The sequence below is a fragment of the Phyllostomus discolor genome, chromosome 2 (assembly GCF_004126475.2).
Source record: "Phyllostomus discolor isolate MPI-MPIP mPhyDis1 chromosome 2, mPhyDis1.pri.v3, whole genome shotgun sequence".
NCBI classification, from domain to species: domain Eukaryota; kingdom Metazoa; phylum Chordata; class Mammalia; order Chiroptera; family Phyllostomidae; genus Phyllostomus; species Phyllostomus discolor.
Genome location: NC_040904.2, coordinates 199,256,543 through 199,275,222, shown reverse-complemented (window position 1 = coordinate 199,275,222; position 18,680 = coordinate 199,256,543). Strand labels below are relative to the sequence as shown.

Sequence of the window (18,680 nt, the reverse complement as noted above, 5' to 3'; positions counted from 1 at the left end):
AAATCATCTTACAACCTCAAATGAATGGATTTGACTATAATTGTAAATGGCTGCCATAACCATTAAATGAAAAGATGATATGGAACTTTATAATGGATGGATTAGGCTTTCAACATTTGAACCCACTACAAAGGCTACAACACCATTTCTTGTCAAAGAAACTGAACTTGAATCTAATTAACCCTATAATCTGTGGTGTCCAATATGGTGGTTACTAGCCTCATGTAGCAATTAAAATTAAAATTAAAATTTTAGTTTCTCAGCCACACTAGTCACATTCCAAATATTCAATACACAAATGTGGCTTGAGGCTACCATAACAGACAGCAGATACAAACATTTCCATCACCACAGAAAGTTCTATCACACTGCCCTACTGCAAGTCTTAACTCCCACACCACAGGAAATACAGGGCATAGAAGAGCAAATTAAATGACACCCAGAGCAATCTGCCAAATTCAGAATGTGGGAAAATCTGCAGGAAACCGACTTGGTTTCTTTACCAAATAAATGGAGGGGGGGGGCAATACTTATAGAGTGGAAATAGCTACAGATTTAAGAAACAACAACAAAAACAAACAAAACCCCCCCCCCAAATAGTATGTGGAGTGTGTTTGGATCCTGATTTGAACAATTTAATTATGAGACATTTCTGAAACTTAAAGAATTATGAAGAATAACTTTATTACATGTGAGATAGCACTGAATGTATATAGACCAAAATTTTACTGTGCCTGAGATTTGCTTTTGTATACTCCAGCAAAACTCAAAACCAAAGACTTAGAAAGGCTAAATGGTGCAGGTGAAGATGGAATAAAACTGGTAAAATGTTGACAGCTGTTGAGGTTCTGTGACTGGAGGGTCATTAAATTCTTCCCTCCACTTTTCTATGTTTTAAATTTTGTATATAAAGGCCACTGTCTACTTCTGCCTGTTGCAGACTATTTATACTGTCCTTCAGTTTAACTTCCCCAACTGAAACAATTACCCGTTAAACCATCTTTAATCCCACCTTTCCTCCCTCCTTTTAACTTATCTGACCAGTCCCACGTTCTTGATAGCACTATACCATCTTGCCTTAATACTCTGCGCCACAACTCTCCATGCTTGCCTATTTTCAGTGTCCTTCTCCAGATTTTCCTAGTTTCTACATCGGCATTAAATGCATCTTGCCTCACCCACAATATAAAAAGGTAAATTTTCATCCAGAACAAGGAAAGAAAATAGTGTGGTCTTATGACCAGACAGACTTCAGAGTTGAGGGAAAAGTCACACAAGACAGGCAAAAATAAAAGCAAAACCAGAAATCTAGAGACAAACACGCAAATATAAAACCATTCCCCTGCCTTTCAAAGAAATTATTTCACAATTGCTTAGGCATTTCCACCTGTTAAAATATTTCTCTTAGACAAACATGATATAATTTCACTTTTAGGTGGGATCTAAAAAACAAAATAAACAAACAAAACAGAAACAGACTCATAGATGCAGAGAACACACTGATGGTTGCCAGATGAGAGGCTTCAGGGGCTGTGTGAAAGAGGTGCAGGGATTAAGAAATACAAATTGGCAGTTACAAAATGGTCATGGGGATGTGAAGTACAGCATAGGGTATTCGAGTCAGTAATACTGTAATAACTATGTATGGTGCCAGGTGGGTAGTCCTGTTGACAGCATCACTTTGTAAATTATATAATGTCTAACCACTATGCTGTACACCTGAAACAGAACACTGAACGTCAACTGTTATTGAAAAACACAAATTAAAGATCAAAACTAAAAAACAAATGATCTTAAAAAGCAGTATGACTGACTTTGAACCATGCTTACTGGCACACAGATTCAAACACAAATGAGACATCCAACCCTCACTTTTGCAGTAAGCACAGGCCACACTACTGACAAAACACACAACATTTAGGTTTCTAATGGCATTTAATGAACGATGGAATGAACACTGTTTAGTGCATTGAAATCTGAGTGTCAACTATTATCGAAAGGCTTAGGACACAGGAAATGGGTGCTGCCTGGAGATTACTTATATCTGAATATAGCAATCATAAAACTAAAGGTACCTGATTGTGCTCAACTCTTCTTTGCTTGAGTGTTACTGTAGTCTTTGCTCTGCCCTTTAGTGGTTCCCTCTTCTCAAGCTTGAGCTCTATTTTAGAGTCTGGAAATAACATTAGAGAAACCATTACTCTCTGAAACGTACAATAAACTACAACCATGTTAGCACCAGTTTGGAATGCTGATTTTAGCCATACTACTACTTAAAGCAAGTTGTCTATTGGTATTATCTTAACAGACCAAAAACTGTTTAACTGCAATTTCTAACTTAAAACAATTTTTTTGCCATTTTTATTTTATTACATTTCTGTTTTATCTCCCCCATTCCTTAATCTGATCAGGGCTTCTTATCAGAAGCTAACAGCCTGAAACAAAGCAAATTCAAACTGCTCCCAAGGAGGCTTTTCACTAAAAAACAATTTAGACGTGGGAAAAAAAATTAAAATACAGTTGTTACCATTCTTTTGTCCATACAGCGCAAAGGTTTTTTATTAAATTGGAATTTGGAATATGAAAAAATGCTATAGGGAATTTTAAGATGTATGGTACCAAGCTTCTGATAGTAATAAGTGCAATGATGTTCATATGAAAGTGCAGTTTAAGTCTCTCCTCCATTTGTCTGATGTGATTATAAAAAAATCTAGGTACAGTTAAGGAGGTGAGGAGGAATCTTGTTGACAGAAAAGTACAAGCAATCACAAGCTACTTCTCTTCCTCCCCATAATACAGATAACATTTCTTTGAAGAAAAGCTAGGGTATATGTATTACTTAGCATACCACCATAATAATTATTAACATAATTCGGATATGTATATATTTTTATAGGCTTCAATATTCCATTCCCCTAGTCTTGGTTATTATCACCATTTGAAGAGCTAGATTTATTAAAAGGCTGATAAAAATTTTAGCTAACTTCCACATTCTGTGGTCATTTATCACCACATTGCAAAATGTCAGTTTTTACTTCTAAAACTTGTTACCAAAAACTTCATTTTCTCCAGAGACAGAAATGGAGTCAATTGTTAAAGCTTAAATTGCATGAACTCAATGCAGTTGTACTGAAAAGTAGTCAAGAAAGCCAGCCACGTGTCTTGCTAGTTACCTAGCACTACTCAGTCCAGCACCTCCTTGCAAGTTTCCCAAAAATAAACAGTGAATTTTTATCTTTAGCATGATAGGTCAATTAGTCTGATCTTTATTTAGGATTAAGGTACTCTATTTAGGATTACCTTATTTAGGATTAAGCAACTCTATCCCCCCCTTCCCAAGGCTCCTATTAATAGATCTATCAATATATCTATATTTGGTACTATCCTTAGTATTATAAAATCTTAAGCTTTGTTAACTCAGATTCTAAGAATTAAAAAGCATCCAAAGAACCCAATAGTAGTTGAACAGAAAATGATTGAAACAAATAAGGTATCTGGTTACAGTTTAATTCCTCTTACAAATTTTAGATTCCAATAGCCAATAAAAAACATGGTCCTCAAATAAAATGAAACAATATTTAGAATATTTTCAACTACACCACTGTAATGTCAAGTGAATTTCAATGATGAAATGATAAAGGAATGTTTACCCACAAACATCTAACTTATTTTAACTCCAAGAATAAAACACACATAAAACATGTTGCTAGAGACCACACAAAACTGTTCAAAATTAACAACTTTATTGAATTTGCAGAAGCATTCTACAGTAATACATTTTTGAAGTCACATAGCACTTAGTAGGTACATGTATACATGTACATTACTGAAGACAAATAACAAATAAAATTACTCCCAGAAAGCTGCAAAGATGGACATGCACAGTCTAAGAATATAGCTAGGGGTAACTAAGGGCCCATTCTTTACTTATACTTAATACTACTATTTCCATAAAAATACAAAGAAATTCAATTATCAAATGCCTCTACAGTTAGACTCTCTCATCTTACAATCATAGAAATGGAAACACAAGAGAATTTATTGTTTTATATAGATACAAAAACACTAGGATCTAGTATTATTTCTTATAACTTTAAAAAAACCTCCAACTAACTTAAATCTTAAATTTGCTTTTAGACTTTAGATTAAACCTATGAACTACAAGATACCTTGAAAGTGTTACATGAAAAGCCCCATCTTTCCAGTGCCTAGTTCATCTAATAAGTAGTGATGGCGAAAATGCACTATCCTAGAGAATTATGGTCTAGAGCAGTATTTCTCAAAGTGTGGTCCACGAACTATTTGCCACCAATCCACAAAGAGGTACTTAACAAAATGTAAGTCAGCACTGTTTTCTCTATCAATAAATTTTTACCAAAACAAAACAAACAAAAACCCCCTGTCATTAGTCTAAAAGGTGTCTCTAGGTTCAAATTCTAGTGAATGCTTGTCTGTGGATCAGTAACAATTTACAAACTGGAACACTAAGTTGCAATGATCTAGAATATTATGAATGATACTGTAGACATAAGTAAAAAACAAACAAAAGTGAGAAAATAAAAGAAAAAATGTAGACAAGTTATAGAAAGTAAAGATATTAAGACCAGTGAAGACTTTATATTCTAGTTAAAAGAATTTCTTAGTGTTGAAGAACTGTAAAATCTTAGGTAAAATAGGAAAGAGTGGACTACTTGAGATAAAAATGTGATCTACAAAGCTTTAAAGTTTATGAGGCTTTCTATCTGTACAACTTTTTTTAAAATGCAGTTTTATGTGGCAACTACTTTTAAACTATAATTCAATGGGCAGAAGTTTGACGCTTTGAAATTAGCCCCATCTAGAAACTAAAAAGACCTTAAGATTTTTTTCGCTTTAAAAGTAGTACTTAAAATTTCCTAGAAAATCTGCTAAGTTCCCAGTTTCAAAGATAAAATGGATACCTCTATTTTAAATGTTGTTAGTGTTTATTTCCACGCTTTTTAACTACTTTGCATACTTCTCCTCCAAATAATGTTCCACCTTTAAAGGGAGTACCAGCCAGTTTATTCTTAGAAGCTGGATTGATTTTGCAATCCTTTAGCCAGAGATAACGGCGACCTAAAGTGGAAGATCCCATGGTATGGGCAGCCATCTTTACTTCATCAAATGCAGCTTCACAAAGAAATGAAGCTGCATCATATGTTTTGCTCAGAATCCCAAGTGCCTGGTGTGTATGACTAGGATCAGAGCTAAGAATTTGTGCAGCCTGACTAATGTCAGCCTGCATAGCCCGAACTACAAAGGCAGTATGGGTTGCAATCTGCAATGCTGATGCTGCAGCTTCATATGCTCTACGAAGTGCTAAGTCCACCTGTTTATCAGCTGAAGCTACCTGAGTACCTGCTGGTGCTGTGGCTTCAGAAATAAGCCCCAGGATTTCATCATCTACTTTTGGAACTGATAATAGCTGGGTTGCCTCTTTGGAAGAAACTGGATACTTGCATGCCAATGAAGGCGGCTGCCTGTCAATTAGCTGCCACTCCTCTTCAATTACTTTTAAAATAGACTCATGGAAAGGAAAAGACAGCTCTGGGGCATCTACTTTATCATGCTGTGATTGCTTAGACATTTCTATGCCTAAGGTAGCAAGTGAGTGAGAGACAACGGTTTTGGCAGAAGATGACATCAGTTCAGATCCATGTATATTTTGAAATGCCACATGGGAACCTGAATCCTTTTCCTCTGACTTTTTACTGAGTCTAGGCAATTTTCGTGGAGGAGATAGGGATTCAATTTCTTGAATATTAGATTGATCAATTCTCTTCCATATGTTTTCTACATCCAGTGAGGGTGTAGAGTTAGAAGTCCCAGGCAAACTACCTACCCCACTCTGGACCAACAGAGAATTGACATAATCTCTGATTGCCTGAGCAAGTGGTGGAGAAATTACTTGTGATCTCTCAGACTCTTCTATTATTTTCCTTGAACTGGAGAGAATCGACTGACTTGAACCATGGGACCTCTCAGTACATAATGGTTGAACTCCACTTTTCTCTCCACAGTTAATATTTTTTACTATGTCTTTATAGCAAGTGGTGGTGGTTTCTTTAATCAGTGAAGGAGAAGCTGCAGCAGAGACCAACATGGCAGCGAGTTCATGCTGAGAAGATGTCGAAGAACTTTTCTCTAAACATCTATCATGGCTAGAAATGGAGGACATATACAAATTCCCTCCAGAGGCTAACTTCTGCAACTGTTCCCTGCCAGGCAAGGTTGTGGCAATAAGAGGGTCCCTAGGTGGGTCTCCCTTAGAAGTATGTACTTTCTTAGCTGCCTGTAGTTCAGTCCTGCCCAAAGGAGGACCGGGGGAGATTTCAGGAAAAGAAATACCCTGAAAAAATCCACCAGAGGGAGTAGTTGGAAGTTCAGAAAAAGGAACAAAATCCCTAGTGGACTTCACTTTCTTGTGTTCTTTCTTCTTTCCTGTAGAGGCAAAAGAGGCAGGAAGTTTAAGCATCACTTGTGTTGAAGCTGATTTTATTCTTTGCCTCTTTGCTAACATAGTGCTGTTGAAGGAAAAGACTATATTTCACATTCTGAACAACCAATTTGATAGACTATGCCCTGGCAGGCGATGCTTATGGAAATATAAGCAATTTAAATCAAATTAAATAATCATGAAATCAATAAACATGTCATATAAACAAACTAAACATTTCTAAATATCAACCTGCTCTTACAGTAAATTTTAAAAAGTCACTTTCTGTATTTTCAAAAATATTTAAATATAGTCAAATTTTCTTACAATAGTCTACTAAAATATGTCAAAATATTTCCTTTAAAGTTGCCTTAAAATAAGATTATCTAGCAAAAATGGTAAATTTAAGTGCCTATCAATAGAGAACATAGAAAATATGCCCATGTAAATACTCCATTGTATATGAACTACAAGAAATAAAACAAGTGCAATAAATCAATGAGATCTTGATTACATAACAAAGTAAAGATGTGACAGGATTTAATATATCACTTATATGGATCTTTCAAAGCACAAAATAATATCATGTATTAAATAGATGCATATAAAAAGTATTTTAAAAAATGAGCTTTTATGGAAATGATACTTGGAAAGGAGTAAATGGAAGAACTATGTCTTTATTTGTAGTATTTTATTTTCTTAGAAAAATGAACTTGAAGCAAAAAAGACACACGCACTTTGGCAATTTTAGGTGACAGAATATTAGACATTTGCACTTTTCTGTTTGAGTTCTCAACAAAAGCTAGTTAAATCAAATTACTTGGAAAATTAAGGATATGAGCAAAAATTATATGTCTTGGTAATATTTAATTTTATCTTCTCCATGGTTACTGTATATTATGAGTCTGGGGAAAAAGTCACATCTATTTGATTAACATCATATAAATTTTTACCTTCCTCGTTGTCACTGTATCTGTCAGAGTCATTACTTCCATTCTGTCTTGTATTTTCTGCTGAAGAAGAAATTGTTGGCAAAGGAGTAGAAGATCTTGATTCTGTTCCTTGTTCCCTCAGTTTCAACAGCTTTTTCTCATACAGCTTTCTGGTTGTTCCTGTTTTAAGGCAGAACTCACTTTAGTACTTGGTCTTATTTAAGATCCAGCTCAGACATTATCTTTAGCAATTTTAAAATGTTACTTTCACTGGGGAGAAAAAAAAAAAAAGGAAGCCAGGGCAATCATTACAACAATGTTTCTTTTATGGCATGAAATAGGTAGTAGGTTGATATAGGTCTTATTAGATAACATACTGAAGAGCCATGTATAACTGAGTATTTTTGTCTGAAAAGTTCTGGACTTTATGTATTTTCTCCAGTACTAGTCTTTGTTAAAACAACCATTTTTATTAACAGACTGTACCCCCCTCAATTACTGTGATTAAAACCCCATAACTTGAGCCTTGGCTCATGTGGCTCAGTGGAATGAGTGCCAGCCTGCAAACCAAAGGATCCCCAGCTTGATTCCCAGTCAAGGCACATGCTTGGGTTGGAGGACAGGTACCAGGCAGGGGATGCATGAGAGGCAAGCACACAATGATATTTCTGTCCCTCCCTCCCCTCTCTTTCTAAAAATAAATAAAATCCTAAAATACCCCCACAAACCCAAAACAAAAAAACCTAACAACAAAAACAGAACCAAAAACCTCACAACTCTAAGAGATTAATACACCAATAAATAAGCTTATCCAGTTATGGGAAAAGTACTATAAATCACATTTTTACAATTTAAATATATTTAACATGATGTTGGTCAGAAGAAACAAAACTTCAATCATGCAAGATAGTAAGTTCTGGAAATCAAATATATAAATATCATGCACATTTTAAAGTGTTAAATTACATTTAAATATATATATACTTTGCAGCTAAATGACCTTTTATAAAAAAAAAATGTATAAAAACCGGAAATTGCCCTGGCTGGTGTGTCTCAGTGGACTGAGCACTGGCCTGTGAACCAAACGGTCACAGGTTCAATTCACAATCAGGGCACACTCCTGAGTTTCAGGCCAGGACCCCAGTAGGGGGCATGAGAGAGGCAACCACACATTGATGTTTCTCTCCCTTTCTTTCTGCCTCCCATCCCGTGTCTAAAACGCAATAAATAAAATCTTTTTAAAAACCAGAAATTTCTTAACACATTTCAACATCAACGACAGTTTAAAAACCAAAAAGCAGCTTTTGTTTTATACTAGCTGCATATCTTCTGATTTCTGTAAGATGAAAAACATAATAAACATATTTTAAAAAATCAACACGACTCAAAATTTTATGTAAGTAATCTTAAGATGAACAGGTAGGTATGGTGGTATGGGGAGATGTCAGTTAAAGGGTACAAAATATCAGTTATGTGAGATAAGTGAGTTCTGGAAATCTATGTATAACATGAATCATAGTTAATGATACTGCACTATACAAGGTCTGTCCTAGAAAAGTCCAACCATTGTTAATATAACAAGAACATTTGTGCAACATGGATGTAACCTGGCAGCCAAGGAGAGTGGACTGGAATGTGCATGTGCGAATAATGACAATTTCACTGTGTTATTCAGTGGGGGCGGTAGAGGCTGTTGAGTGAGCCTGTGTATTGTGTGGCCATCAAATTCAAAATGGCTGAGTTAGAGCAAAGAATCTGCATAAATTTTGTGTTAAGCCTGAACATTCCTCCAAGGAAACCACTTCCATGACACAGAAGGCTGCAGCTATGGGCAACCAGAGACTGGCAGTTTCATCACAACAACATGCCCGTTCATGCATCCCATCTTATGCAGAGTTTTTTTGGTGAAACATCAAATTACCCAGGTGACTGAGGCCCCCTATAGCCCAGATTTTGTATCCTGCAACTTCTGGCTTACCCCAAAACTAAAATCACCTTTGAAAGGGAAGAGGTTTCAGGCCATCAATAAGATTCAGGAAAATACGACAGGGCAGCTGATGGCGATTGGGAGAACTGTGTGAGGTCCTAAGGTACCTATTTTTGAATGGGGCTGAGGCATCATTGTCTTGTGTACAATGTTTCTTATATCTTCATCAATAAATGTTTCTATTTTTCCACATTATGTGGCTGGATACTTTTTGGACGGGCCTTGAATCCATGAAATTTGGTAAGAAGGTTGACCTTAAGCGCTCCCACCACCCACACAAAAGAAAACTATGTGAAGTGATGGATATCACATTTTTCAACATCTCCCTTTTGGAATTTTAAATATTTAAATTTATAAAGGGCTATCAAATGTGTGTTGGTAATTATATTAATAGACAAATACTATCTATTTAGAGGCAGTTATTAAATAACGCAAAAGACAATATTCCAAAATTTGTCTGCAACTATGCTTGGGAGAAAACAAACCCACAACTCTCCAGTGTTCAAACTTTTAAATAACTCAGAAGATCAAAATAGTAGACCTTCTTCATCCTGACATTTGTTGCCAAGACCCTACAAAACTAAGACATCAATGACCTTGCAAAATCACCAAAAGTAAGCAAAGGATGAAATTCAGCATATTTAGTCCCAAGTTTCTCTTTTCAGCTTATTCTTCTGGGTGTCATTCTTGAATTCCAACAAAAATAAGACTTTTAATAAAAAAAGGTACTTAGGAGCTTTGTTTTATGATCTAAGCATCTTTTATCATTCTCCCATATACACATAATGACAACTGAAAATGTTCGGAATCGAGGCTTGAGTTATATTAACAAGCCTGTCACTAAATTACTGATTTGAATAAATTTGGCCAGCCATGTTACCTTGGATTTTCTTCAACTAACATATAGGATCCATGTGTCTCATCACGTAGTGCAGTATGAGCACCATATGAAGCAATATCGACAACAGAGGGAATCTTGAAAATTATCTAGCTCAATTCCTTCATTTTATTTCCCTCATTTATAGTTAAGGAAACTAAGGCCCTGGATATAGAAATGATTAATGACAGGCTGACCCTTAGAACCCAAACAACTGCTAGATAAACAAGAGGGAAAAGCAATTTGGAGCACTGCTTCATAGAAAAGACACTCGAAATTTTATCACCTTACCCACAATAGGGCCAGGATTCACCCCATATTTCACAAGCTGATCCTGAAGATCTTCATTAGTGAGCTCTGTTACATCTAAATCATCTTTATCTTCCAGTCTGTGTTTATCAGTTTTCTTTGTAGCTTTCTGTAAACAAAGTCATTTCCACATGAATTAATGTTCCTTTACTATATAAAGAACACTGTATACAATAAACACAAAAATTCACCTTCAAGATGACTTAGAGTGATATTAAGCCTTGGTAATTTGATTAAATTAAAAGTAACTCACTGTTTGGGGATATTTGCTAAGTTTGGTTATAATTATACCTTAATAGCCAAGCAAGTAACTCAAATTTTAAAGACATTATTGTTGCCCTGGCTGCCATTGCTCAGTGGATTGAGTGCAGGCCTGCAAATCAAAGGGTTGCAGGTTTGATTCCCAGTCTAGGTCACATGCCTGGGTTGCAGGCCAGGTCCCCAGCAGTGGGCATGTGAGAGGCAACCACACATTGATGTTTCTCTGCTTCTTTCTCCTTCCCTTCCCCTCTCTCTAAAAATAAATAAATAAAATCTAAAAAAAAAAAAAGATATTATTGTTAAAATATTCAGTTTTGCCTCACCTGTCTAAAGAGGAGGTGATGAACAAAAATTTCAAATGAGCAAATACACTGTTTTAAATATTTTCATCCAGATAACTATAAATACTATTCATTACTGGCCTCTTTTAATAATATTTAAAAGTTTAAATTAACCTAGGAGTTAAAGATTTTATGACAAAGATGTATAATTCCTTTAAACAAGCACATCAGAATTTACAAAGCCCAAATGAATATTTTGGTAATATAGTGGACTCTGGTAGCCAGTCTTTGACCCATGAAGAAAGTCAGATGTATCACCTATGATACTCCTATTGGGTTAGCCAAAAAGTCTGTTTAGTTTTTTTCTGCACAATGGCTCTAGCAGTGCTTAGTAGTCTTTAACTTCATTTGGAACAATTTTGTTAGATTTTACTGTGATAGCTGTCCTATCAGTGTACATTTCTTTTAAAGACTTTATTTATCTATCTTTAGAGAGAAGGGAAGGGAGAAAGGGAGAGAAACATCAATGTGTGAGAGATACATTGATTGGTTGTCTCTTGCATGTCCCTAACTGGGGACCTGGCCTGCAACCCAGATATGTACCCTGGCTGGGAATCGAACTGGCAACCTTTTGGTTCACTGGTTGGCACTCAATAGTGGAAGATAACCGACATCCTCAAAATATAATCAATAAAGTTATTGGTAAAAATGAAAAAATGTGTCTTTTATGGGGGAAAAATGTAACAAACTTTTTTGCCAAACCAATATATGACCATTTCATTAGAACATGGTAGTCCACCCCTAGGTGATATGTTTCAAGACCCCCAGTGGACCATGTTTCAAGACCCCCAGTGGATGACTGAAACTGCAGATAGCACTGAACCCTACCTATATCGATCCTACCTATATAGACCATGTTTCCCCCAAACATACATACCCATGATAAAGTTTTATTTATAAATTAGGCACAGTAAGAGATTAACAATAACTAAGAATGGGGTGATTCATATCCTGGATGGGACGGTGCAAGATTTTGTCACATGACTCAAAACAGCACACAATATAAAACTTATGTATGACTTGTTTACTTCTGAAAATTTTTTTAAAAATTTTATTTATTTATTTTTAGAGGGAAGGGAGGGAGATAAGAGAGACAGAGAGAGAAAAACATCAATGTACGGTTGCTGGGGGTTATGGCCTGCAACCCAGGCATGTACCCTGGCTGGGAATCGAACCTGCGACACTTTGGTTCGCAGCCTGCGCTCAATCCACTGAGCTACTGAGCTACGCCAGCCAGGGTAGAATTTTTCACTGAATGTTGACAAAGGGTAACTGAAACTGTGGATATGGTGGGGGGCACTACTGTAGATGAAAGAACATGGAACAAGCTTTCAGAGAAATTACAAAGGAAGTTTTTAAAATAATTTAAGCAATGGCAGTATCTACTGATAAAACTACATTAACTTCCGAGGTAAACACGAAAAGGGAGCAAAAGTATGAGTACCTTTCAGGGTTGTGGCAGATAACACTACAAATGACTCAATAATCCTAGGAAGCATTACAGCACTGAAAAAAATGGCTGTTTCAATCATGACCACAAATACCACAGTCAATTTAGGCCCAAATATTCAGGCAGAACAGTTAATACATTATAAATTTTATGCAATTATATTTATATTTTATTCCAATGATGCTGGGGGGAAAGGGGAAGGTCACATTATTTGGCCATGGATTAGAATTTTTGGTTTTCAACCAAATAGAAATTTAAGTATTTCATAAGATAGAGACATATATACAGGAGTGGGCAAAAATAGGTTTATAACTATATTAATACAAATTAATAATAAATATGCCCTGGCTGGTGTGGCTCAGTGGATTGAGCATGGGCCTGCAAACCAAATGGTTACCAGTTCATTGCCCAGTCAGGGCACATGCCTGGGTTTCTGGCCAGGTCCCCAGTAGGGTGCATACAAGAGGCAACCACACGCTACTGCTTCTTTCTTTCTCTTTCTCCTTCCCTTCTCCTCTGTCTGCAAATAAGTAAAATCTTTTAAAAATAAATAAATAAATACATGCATACAAAAATAAGTAATAATATAACTGTAAACCTACATTTGTCCATCCCTGCAACACTGCACTTATCTAAGATCCTCAGACTCAAATCTTGAAGCAACCCACACCTTGATATCAAAATAGTTGCCTAGAATCTAAGAGTTCTATGTTAAAGACTTGCTTCTTTAGAGAAACTACTTAAAAAAAATCAAACAGACCCAATCTCATGTTAGTGATCGACTTGAATTTTCCAAAATGTGTGGATAGGCTGGAAAGAAAAACTCCATTGTAGAATATAAATACCTTAAATTAAAGGAAACCAATCAGGTACAGATTACTTGTAGATAATCCCTCCCACCATCAGAACGTTCAAACTCGACTACCAACAAAAACGACTACCAACAAAAACATCTAGGAATTTCAACTTCTTGTAACAGCCTGAGGTTTTTAAGAAATCTTTCTTTGGCATTCACCCCATTCAACCTACTTTTTATTAGTTATTTGTATAAATGTTTTATCTTGTCCAGATGGTGAACTACTTAAGAGTCTCTAAGTCTGGTTTGTTATCAAAACCTCTATATTCCATCCAGTCTTGAATCCTAATCTTAGGCCCAAGAATTTGTATTTTAATGGGTAGCTCAGGTAATTTTGGAAGCAGCATTTAATAAGGTAGCAGAAAGCAAGGGCCTTATCATAATCACATTTGTATCCCAAGCATCTAACGAAGAGTGTCTGACATTGGAATAGGCAAATGATAAGCTGTTTTGTTGACTGAATGAATGAATGAGTCAAAGTACCATCTGGGGAGCAAAAAAATCACTTATATTTTAAAAATCCATGTCCTGTTAAGAAATAATAAATCTTTATCAAATTGAAGCAGGAAACCATGTATTTTCTTGAAACAATGAAAAACTACGGCTGTACAAAGAAATATTAAGAGGTCAATAAATTGGAATAAGTTAAACAGAGCAAGGTTTCATAAAGGCTGTTTGGTTTTTAATTTATAGGGATAAAATTTTCAGAAAAGTAATGCCATTTTATGAAATATCAAATTTAATAAGAGTAAAAATTGAAAGACAATGTGGCATACATAATTATCAAACAAGCAGTCCCAATAGGGAACCATTAGTTGTATTGATTTCTGCCTCTAGAAAGCTCTGTTCCTTTAAGTAAATCACATCTCTTAGTTTTATTTGGTAAAAATAGTCAGTACTTACTATGTGCCAGGCACTGTTCTCTAGTTTCTTCCCAACTGTCAGGTGATCTCTAATATCTTTTTCAACTTTAAAATTCAACAGCTGCCCTGGCTGGCGTAGCTCAGTGGATTGAGCGCGGGCTGTGAACCAAAGCATCGCAGGTTCGATTCCCAGTCAGGGCACATGCCTGGGTTGCAGGCCACGGCCCCCAGCAACCACACATTGATGTTTCCTTCTTTCTCTCTCTCTCCCCTCTCCCTCCCTCCCTTCCCTCTCTAAAAATAGATAAATAAAATCTTTAAAAAATATATTTAAAAAATTCAACAGCTGTATGGTATAACCAGTGAGTTACTTTAAAATTTCTATCATTAGTAGAGCAAACATGCTGAAATATAGCAATTACTGTTATGGAATAGATCTTAGAGAGTATTTATTATGTACCACGTTATATTCTAAGTACTTTGTATGTATGAAACCAATGAACCCTAAAAACCCTAGGGTTCACTAATTCTAGGGTTAGTATGAGACAGATACTAATATCCCCATTTTATAAGAGAGTATATTTAAGTTCAAAGTTGCCTGGATAACTCAGGCAATCTGCATATTACAAACTTACCTCACCCAGTTTCAAAAAATAATTTGAAATTAACTACACTGCCTCACATCTTGGAAGGAGAAGGCAAAGCACCAACTCTGGTAAATGTTTATTTTTGTGTTGACAATGGGTGTTCAACCTTTTGGTGTCTCTGGGCCACGATGGATGAGTTGTCAAATACTAACAAAAACTGATGAGCAAAAAAAAGGTTTTAAGTAAGTTTACGATTTTGTGTTGGGCCTCATTCATAGTCATCCTGGGCCACATGAGGCCCATGTGCTGGACACCCCTGATTATAATCTCGACATCTACAAATGCTGGTATCACCAAGACGCACAAATGAAAGCTTAGAAATATAAAAACTAACAACCAAAACCAACTTTTGGTCATGTGAAACATATCTAAGAGTCCACGGCAATGACTAAAATGAAACAATTTCTCCTTTAACCAAAAATATTCCTCAGAAACCCATGTTTAAATAGAAGTTATATGCTATGACTTTAGCCAAATCCACATTACTGTTTCATTTGTTTTAAAATGTTAAAAACTCACCACCTAAAAGATTTGCCTTTTCTGCAACTCTCAAACATAATTTGGCTTTCTCCTAGATTGGAAATATTCTTTAAGAAATTGAGTCTATATTGTTACTATACACGGGCTAACAATGACTGGAACATATAATGTTGTATATGTAAAAGGAATGTTCTGTCTATTCAAGATATTTTTCCTATGCCCGATAAACTGTCTATTAAACTCCTAAGGTAAATTATAACTCATTTTTACTGAATGTGCTTTAAAACAGATGATGCTACTGACCAACTACCATTACTAACTTCTTCAGGTTGTTCACACTATTAAGGCTACCCAAGGGCACACATTTTGTGAGTTTTAAGTACTCAGGCAGAGGCCCCAAAATCTAGGGCTGTGAAATAGTTTTTTTCTCTGTGTGTCTCAAAACATTAAATGATATAAAAAGGGCTCAGTGTGCTACTGGACATAACAGGTTCTCTTAAAATGTTAATTCCTTTCACCCAGAACTTTTTTGCATAATGCTGAACAAGCAATATGGGACATCTGTTGAGAAGAGAACAAACATGATCAATTATCCATACAAAAAATTCAAAATATTAAATTATGGTGGTGGGCGGGGTCAGCAGAAATCCATCTCCTGTACTTAAGAGCATATGGCAGAAACTACTTTCATGGCCCAAGAATAGTATGTTTGCAGAGACCAAGATAAGGTTCTATAGAAGACCTGTTATTTTTAAAAAGTACTTCTTTAAAGGGGAAATATTTCATTTTCAACCAAATCTTTACTGAAATAGTTTGAGCATTACTTTCTTCTTCAGAGGGGCTGGGGAAAAACAGATAAAGCAAATGTTTTCCTTTAAAAGTAAATTTCTGGTGTGTTTTTTTTTTTTTTTTTTTTTAATGGAAGAGTCCAATGGCTTTCCTCAAATCCACAAAAACAAGACATCAGAAACAATATGGTACGGCTGGTCTTTTATATTTATTGAACAAGTATTTATCTGGTACTAGTATTTGCCAGGCATTGACTTAAAATATAAGATTTTCAAATTTCTAAAGCCCAAGGTAAGGTTTTCAATTAAATTTACATGTATCTATTACATTTTTCTTTCATTTCTATTTTCGCAGTCCAGAAAGCACATCAGATAAACTTTTAAAAATTAAACAACTTAACTTTGAAATTACTTTCGAGTTCTAGTAGTAATTAGTAGCAACAAGTCCAAACTCCATACTCCAAGTCTTACAACGTCCCTTACACTTTTAACTACGTTCTGTCAGGATATGAAGTCTTGGTAAGTGGACAGATTCATACCAGCAAAACAGTGTATAGAAACCCACTCAACAAAAAAACAAACTGTTCTCAAACAAAATATCCCTTTGCTGGAGCCAGTCTGAAATTTACCCGGGATTTAGATACTCCAAACTATGATAGTGACATATCAGAATGTCATGAAATAAACATTTCTCCTGATTCCGACTTCTTTGCTTTCCTCATGCAAAATATACCAAAAAGAAAAAAAATCCCAAAACTTATGCCCTTAATCACCCGAAATTTTCAAATGTTTAAGCGTCTATGATAACCGCTTAGTGGTGTATTTTTAAATGACCATTTTAATTTAGAGTAATGCTCCCCCGCCTAAATATGGCCTGCTGCTGGAAAACAGTAACACGAACAAGAAAAACATAAACGGCTCAAAAAGCCCTCCAGATGACAGAGGAGGAAAAAAAAAAAAAAAAAACAACCCATAAAAAGGCGGGAATTTATTTCAAATTCAGATTAGAAATTAGCATGCACAAATTGCCCTCCAGGGAGCGCTCCGAGACCCAGTTACTCGTCACTGCAGTTAAGAAAGCGGGAAAACGCTCGAACGTCACCTAGAGCAGTTTCGGGCTGACCCCAACAAGGCGCTTCCGAAAAGGGCACGAAGTACCTGTCCGAATACCCAGTCCCGGCGGCCGGTGGTCAAGGGACACCGAACCGCCCCTCGCGCCCGACGCCCACGCGCCACCTGAGCACACGCTAACTTCACGTCTCCCAGACACATTCGGCCTAGACGCCAGCCCCGCGGCCCCAACTCCGGACCCTCCTCTCCAGCGCCCTCCCCTTCCAAGGCCTGCGAGCCCGCGGCGAAGAGCCGGAGTCCCGCCCCGCACGCCAAGGAGGCCCGAAGGGGCGCCTAGGAGGGAGGACCGCAAGCGCACGGGGAGCGACGACCGCCAAACAGCCGCCTTTGTGGCCGGAGCCGGGCGTCCTTACCCTGCCGACGGAGGCTCGGCTGCGGCCCGCGGCGGAGGCCCCGGAGCCGAGGACTGGGGTGGGCTCGCGCTCTTCGTCGCTGGAGAAGTCCGGGGGCCCCTTGCTGTTGGCGCCCGCGGCCAGCGGCGGCCGGTTGCGCGCCGTGAGGTGCTGCAGGTACAGCTGCACGTACACGTCTTTGCGCTGCTCCCCCGGCGGGAGCGTCACGTTGTTGGCCACCAACTCACTCTTCAACTTCTCCTTCGTCAGGACCGAGGGGTCTTCCAGAAACTCCGGCATTTCGGCGGCGAATCCCCTTCCCCGCAGCCGTCACACCCGCGCTCACGCCGGCGCGCTCGCTCGCTCCTTGCCTGGAAGGAGGGGGGGGGTACGCGTTGCCGCCTCCGAGCCGCAAGGCTCCCAACCTGGATCAGCGCGCGGAGCAAAAAAAACAAAAAAAAGAAGAGAAAAACTCGCACACGGAAAAGAACGCAAAAGCTGCACACAAAAGCCCCGGAGCAGAACTGTAAACCAAGTGCAGCCCAAATAGGAGCTCGCACCAACCCCAGCCCACACACGACAGCCAAGGAGAGCAGCTTGCTTCGCCCACGCACCAAGAACGCGCTCCGCCATTGGCCGGCGGCCGGAGGAAGCGCGGCGGTGATTGGCCCGCTGCCTCGCGCGGGTTCCATTAGCCGAGGCGCCCTGCGAGAGGTTGTGGAAACGCAGTTTAAAAGCCGCTCGGGCGGGATCCGCGGCGCCTGGTCCGTTTCTATTTCCCTTTTCTCCACCCTTTCCCTTAGACGCTGATAAGGGACAAGTCGTACGGCTTTTGTGTGCGATTTCCTCTCCCGCTTCTTACTGGGAAGGAAGCCTACCCCGGGTCAGTCGCTGACCGGCTTCGAAGACCCGGGCTGGGCCTTTCTCAACCTCAGGACCCTGATCCACGGGAGAGCGGCCGCAACACTC

The 18,680-nt window shown here is 37.8% G+C and overlaps 1 protein-coding gene across 9 annotated transcripts in view; it reads right to left on the bottom strand.

Annotated features, from left to right (window-relative positions):
- The window catches only part of TMPO (thymopoietin), a 28,237-nt gene extending 9,557 nt beyond the window's left edge, over window positions 1-18,680 (bottom strand). The window contains exons 1-5 of one of the 9 annotated variants that reach the window (XM_028532954.2): window positions 17,733-18,652; window positions 10,545-10,671; window positions 7,411-7,569; window positions 6,370-6,462; window positions 2,076-2,173 (exon numbers count right to left, since the gene is read on the bottom strand). In XM_028532954.2, the coding sequence (XP_028388755.1) occupies window positions 2,076-2,173; window positions 6,370-6,462; window positions 7,411-7,569; window positions 10,545-10,671; window positions 17,733-18,011 (756 nt within the window). In that variant the 5' untranslated portion in view covers window positions 18,012-18,652. Of the gene's footprint in view, window positions 1-2,075; window positions 2,174-3,721; window positions 6,463-7,410; window positions 7,570-10,544; window positions 10,672-17,732 lie in introns of those variants that run through there. The other 8 variants (XM_028532952.2, XM_028532958.2, XM_028532956.2 and 5 more) reach the window with 8 other exon arrangements.